The 6,397-nt window shown below is 34.7% G+C and overlaps 1 protein-coding gene across 1 annotated transcript in view; it reads right to left on the bottom strand.

Moving 5' to 3' along the window:
• The window catches only part of LOC115239539 (inositol 1,4,5-trisphosphate receptor), a 61,240-nt gene that overhangs the window by 28,174 nt on the left and 26,669 nt on the right, over positions 1-6,397 (bottom strand). The window contains exons 3-4 of the mRNA XM_029814118.1: positions 820-890; positions 487-602 (exon numbers count right to left, since the gene is read on the bottom strand). Coding sequence (XP_029669978.1) covers positions 487-602; positions 820-890 — 187 coding nt within the window. The remainder of the gene's footprint in view (positions 1-486; positions 603-819; positions 891-6,397) is intronic.

Genomic DNA, 6,397 nt, shown 5'->3' with positions numbered 1-6,397 from the left:
CATACGTCTATTTTGCATCTATTTTTTCACACATGTTATGTACTAACACAGCCTTATGTAAAAAATTTGAAAGGGCCTTATGTAAAAAATTTGAAAGGGTGCAAAAATGGCAATACAAATATTTTAAAGTCAAATTGGTAAAGCCCATCTCGGAATGTAGGGAGGTCCAAGTTCGAACCTTGACTGGGGTGATACTTTTCGCTATAAATTCTTTACAGTGTTTTAAAATTGCACGTGATTATATATTCCAATTAAATTAATATTAATATATCAAATACCATTAAATAATATTATATTTTATTATATTTTACATGCCGTAAAAGAAATATTTTTTTGTTACTACGGGACGCATTTTTTTCTTTTGCCTCGGGCGCCGAAATGTCTAATCCCGGCTCTGTGTACTAACATAAAGTTTTAACAATTTTGGTTGAACGTAAGATTAACATATTTAAATTGATTAAATGGTGTATTATTCTTGTAACTCACATGAAGCCTTTTGAGTAATACAGCGTCTGTACCCGAACTCGCGCTTTGTTTCGCTGCCTTCCAAAATTGCTTTTGGGCGGAATACCGGTTCATGGGACATATTTTGAAGAGACAATCTAAAAATCAATAATTGCTATCATTCGACAACATTTTAACATTTCAACTTTAACATTTCTATTTAATTTAATATCGCCCATTTTAATTGTTCGCGATAGCAATATTTTAAAAAATTAAGAAATATCGATATAAAAATTGTCATGAAATTCATTTACATATTTATTGCACAGTAAGAGTCAATAAGGAGCATAAATTATCTCAAAAGATATAAATTACCTCTGAATTTCTTCGGTGGGTTTGATAAATCTCCAGCTTCGGGACATACTACACACCTGTCGTCGACCAATCTGAAAATAATACACATTTTCGAGCTAACAAATATGCGAAAATAACATATAAAACAACGAATATCATATATTATTATATTATTAAAGTTTACAGTTTAAATATAAATATCACTTATTTACGATATATAAATACATGTTTCTCACAAAAGCTAAGTAATTATTATCACATTCTATTACTGTATATATTATAAAAAAGAATGTTCTTTGACTATTTATTACATATTATCTTCGCTCCTTTCATTTTCTTTTTGCAATGACTAGTCTAGTCATATCGTTTAGCGTTTAGCGCATTATACGTGTCAAGTAACATTGATAATACACAAAGTTTCGGAGTGATACAGATACAATAGCCGCACCTCCGGCTTTCTAACTATGCAATGTCGACACTGCGGTCGAACCATCATTAAATAAGCGTGGTCCAGGAGGAGAGAAACGACCCACGATATGGGTCGATATTGAAGCAAGTCCCTGTCTTGTCCTGATAGCTTTAACGGATTGCGTAAAAGGGAAGAGCTTTCATCTTATAAGTAATTACCATAAGAATTGCTTAAAAACGTTACCTTACTACTACGAAATATCATGTGAAATGATATATATCTGATAAAATGAGATATATTTTAATTACTATATTTTTTATTAAATTCTGTGCTTTTATATATCATAATCTTATCAATTTTATTACATGATATATGAAAAATATATACGCGTTACGATGTTAAGTTTATTTTTTATGTTATGCCATATTATATATCACGATTTTCTGTAGCGTTGAATTTTATAAAGAGAAAAAACTACAATAGAAATGTCAAAGTAGGATGTGGTTTCATCTTGCAGTAAACAAAAGGCACGATCACAACTCGGCAGACACCAAGCAAGCTATTGATCCAGATATTTCGTATTAATGGAGCACGTAAAGATAATCCCATGTCTCTTGCATGATATAATTATGTCTTACCGGACCGAATAATTAGAAACTTCGTCGAATGAAACTTGTCTTAAATTTTGCTGTTACACAAAACCGTTACACATTGTGACATTACCAAGAAATTACAACATAGAAAGCATAGCTTGTAGTTACCACGTGTTCGGATTGCGGTTCAATCTCGAGTGCAAATCGAGATATCGTCGCTCGCTTATCTGGGCTCACACACAAGCCAATAATTAAGATAACGGCGCAAATTAAACATCACGCACACACCGATTAATATTTTATTAATTAAATACGTATTATGCGTAATATGTAGGTCATATCTCTCAAAAGTGTGCTTCCAGAATGTTAATCGTAGATCTTATCATGCAATTTAGATTACCATTAGATTAATCATTTATTTACGTTGCTCACATTAATTTTATAGATTATTGTCAAACTGTATTTTTCCATGTCGCTATCTGCCACTAACATAGGAATATTATTTGTTAACCACCATTATGCATATATGAATATAAGCTCTCCGGCTAACAAGATTCCGATTAGGCTTCTCTTCGCAAAGATAAGCTCTCTATATATTATAGACGAGGGGAGAATGTTATTCACGACTCACACCTTATTTAAATCTACAATCCACACAAGAATGCATTAAAGACCATTCTTCTTTATGTATTAATAAGATAAACAGATATAAAACTTTAAGAAATATAATAGAAATATCTTTTATAAACAAAATTTGTGTGTGTGTATCAACGTTATGTAAATTTTTTTAAAGAACAGCAAATAATTTCATATCGCAGTATCGTTCTTATTTTAGGAAAGCATCAATGTAATACAAATTGCATTACGTGCTTTCATGTCGCGCCTCTTTATGTAGTAAATTAATAATAAATCTAATATCGCGAGTACAGAGAGAAAGAGAACGAAATTCACTTGCAGTAAAATTTCAAAAATTATTTCACAATTTTCTTAAATTTGTTCAATACAACGGGAATAATTATGCAGATGCATGTTTCGAGGCTTCTCCAATTAATCGAGGAGCGATGTACAACCAACATTTTATCGACCCTTTCACGATCCCTGAATGTATTGAATGTCGCGGTGATAGAATACCGCGTACAATTCCTGGTAGCAAGACTGTCAAAACAATAGATCAATTGGTCTGACATCAACGATAAACTTCCAGAATATTCGTACCATCGAACGAAGAATTTCCATCCGATGTGCAAACACAAATAGAGGACTCGTGTGTACGATCGTGCGTTATTGCGGCCGCAAACACGCGTGTAGTTGGCGTGATTAACGGCAGCGCTTTGCACCGCCGTGATTAACGACGTTTTGCGTTTCTGGAGCCGCCGCGAATAAGAGAACATGAATTTGCTTCGCTTTACGTATTAAGTCAAATAACGCAAGAAATATTTAATGCTCTCGCCTTTTAATTTTTTGCGAGTAAAATTATATAATGTATTCTCTCCGTCTCGCGAGAAAAAAAAAGCTTCGAAACTGAATCACAGTAACGGAAAAACTATCGCGTTCTTATACCATCTAATTTTTCTAGCTAATGGATCTTTTGAAATAAACTTCAAAGAAAAATATAGATCACAGTTTAATATATATGATATGCATTATTGTTGCATTTGCACGCAACATAAAGGTATAAGTTCGAACAGCGTATTTTTTCTTACCTCTTTGTCATCTAATCTATTTTATTTTCGCCCAATATTATTTAGTTAGGAAGACGCTATGACGGCTATAGGACAGCAAAATCCGATATTGTTATTTCTAGCGACAACGTGTCACCGTTGCTGCTCTGCATCGTGCGCAGCTGGGATTACAAGAGGATCACCGTTGTCGTGTAGTTGTTGGTGTGTTTGTTGTTGGAGTATCAGAAATGAAGCGGAAGACGAACAACTCGAGCGTGCGCGAAATTGCAAATATAAAAATATAAATTCTTTAGGTGACCAATATACACCGCGACATTCTCATATTTTATATTTATACTTATCAAAGCAATTAACAGATGTAAAGGGAATTTTCCGCAAGTTTAAAGCGGCACAATCCAAATCATATTTCGCAGCGGCAGCACAAAAAAAAAGATTTCTCTCATGTAATAAAAATCAGGAATGTTTAGACAAAAATTTATTCGCGATGGATTATTCTCATAATCCATTAAAAATCAATCTCGTATAATATTCGATAATAATAAACAAATAACATTTCTGCCTAAAACGCAATTCGGATCTCTATCATGATACACATGTATACATAATGCAATCAATTTCTGACTAAATCATGCGTATATTCGCGTGCACAACTCGAAAATACGATAAATTTCAATAATCCGCCAATTAAGATGAAAATTTATAAAACGATTTAAATTTAAACTGACAACAAATGTCTCAAAATAGTTTAGACGGGGAAGTGGCAATACGAATTAATAATCGTCATAAATTCATTGGGCATTAGTCGCGATGTACGGCTAATATCTCGATATTATCGTTTCGCTTAAACAATTTAACGCGCATCCCGTGTAAAAAAAAGTGTGATGCTTACGAGTATAAAATGATTTAAACGCGAAGTAACCATGTAAACTCGCAAACGTCATCCTTACAAATTGATCTTGCATAATCCACAGACTATACTTGGTAATTGTTATGCTAGAGACGAGAGGCCGATTTACGGTTTGTAAAAACCTAAGATTCCACTGAGTGTTGGAATGTAAAATTTTAAGCGTTTGTCCGCGTAAGTAATAATATCAATTCGTAAATGTTTTTACGAATGGATCATGCGTGAAATATTGATATATTTATAAATTATTTGCTTTATTAATTATACGCTCGATAGAGCCGAATGCTAACTCATAATTTATAAAAATAGCAATCAAATCAAGGGTGTATGTATGTGTATCCTGCATAGCTTTAGGTTGTTTTCGCCGCTGTGCATCTTGAACGCGAAATTTAATAAAATTCCGACCTGCTTTGTGGCCAGAAAATAAGGGCAATCTCATCACACGGCTATAATCGTGCTTCTGGAAATAGCCCCGTCATCGACGTCGTTAAGTAAGTAAGTATATATTGTGGACAGCCACACGGCCGCGATATATACTCACATCATTATTATCAATGATTTCGTGCGCCGACGCATTTATCGAGCCACAAATTAGAAGCTTTTCATTAGCATGCACCGAATTATGCAGGTTTCAAAATTCGCTCTCTCTCTCTCTCTCTCTCTCTCATATCTCTGATCAATTTTGTATCTACATGTATGTTGTAACAAAATGCGGTAATTAAGGGAGTGAAAGGTGGCACGCAACCGCATGTATCGTTATATGTTTGCATACGCCACGCAATCTTAATCGTGGTAAATCTAAACGTTTAAGGGGACTTGAAAAGCCGCAATCAATGAAAATACCCTCATAAAACTTTAAGCGTATAAGATACGGGTACTATCTATTTGTATAGCTGAGGAGCTAAAAGAATATAAGCCTCTAAAAGTTTCTTCAGAACAAGCTGGGAATCAGAGATGCGCATTTTCATGATAAATTTTAAATAGGGATAAGTTCAGCTAAAGACTCGTGTATAAAATAAAATAAAATAACTTTTTAAAAATATTGATTTAAGTAAACAAATTTATCAACAGTTTCTGTTTTAAAAATATAAATTGTCTCTTCAAAAAAGAAATTTGCAACAATTTTCGTTTACTGTGACGTCGATACATGATACTATCGTATCTGCAGCTTTCATAGTTAATCTCGAGTTGATAAAACTTGTTTTTCTGATTTCGCGAATATACAATAAATACGTTAAAACCGAGTTTGCTTCCATCTGCTTCTCAAGTGCAGATATCAGATGCGCAGAAGCCAGATGACTGCATTTTAACTCGGCTTCTAGCCATCTCTAGCAAAACATGATCCGATATGATCGCCGCGAACTTATTTGAGTGTGAGAGCAGCATTCATTCATGAGCACGAGGACGAACTGGGCGAAACGTGTGTGACCTATTTCCATGATGCAGCGTCAAAATTGATGGGTCTCCTTCCGCGGATCGTCGAGAGAATATTTATCCCGAGTGTTCCGCAGCATCAAACGGCCACGTGGACGATAAAGTACGAGAGTGAGACTTCTGAAAACGCGCGCGAACAGCGAGCGACGAATTACGAGGATCGTGGGGCCCGAGTGACGGACCCCTGGCCAGTCTTGCACGGCATCCGAAAATATACCATGATTTCGAAAACACGCAACGCTTTCTCATGCAAGATCAATTATACAAAAGGCTATCTTTTATTCTCTCATTTCTTTTGTCGTTTCCTCGTGATTTTTTCACGCACGCCACGGTTTCCTCTTCACGATCGATGAAATTTCGTAAACACTGTGACAGACATACACCACATCGAATTTCAACGGGTTGTCATTCTTTGCCAAAAAAATCGCGTATCTAACTCAACACATTAGCACCGCCAACTATCTATCGTTGATCTATTTGTTTTGCGTAAAAGACATTCGTGGAATTATCAATCGAAAGACATTTTCTCTCAGATAAGCGCATATCAATAACACGCAACAACAGAAATAAAAAAAAA

This window comes from Formica exsecta, unplaced genomic scaffold, assembly GCF_003651465.1.
Source record: "Formica exsecta isolate Colony F162 unplaced genomic scaffold, ASM365146v1 scaffold385, whole genome shotgun sequence".
Classification (NCBI taxonomy): domain Eukaryota; kingdom Metazoa; phylum Arthropoda; class Insecta; order Hymenoptera; family Formicidae; genus Formica; species Formica exsecta.
This window is presented reverse-complemented; position numbering and strand designations above follow the sequence as displayed.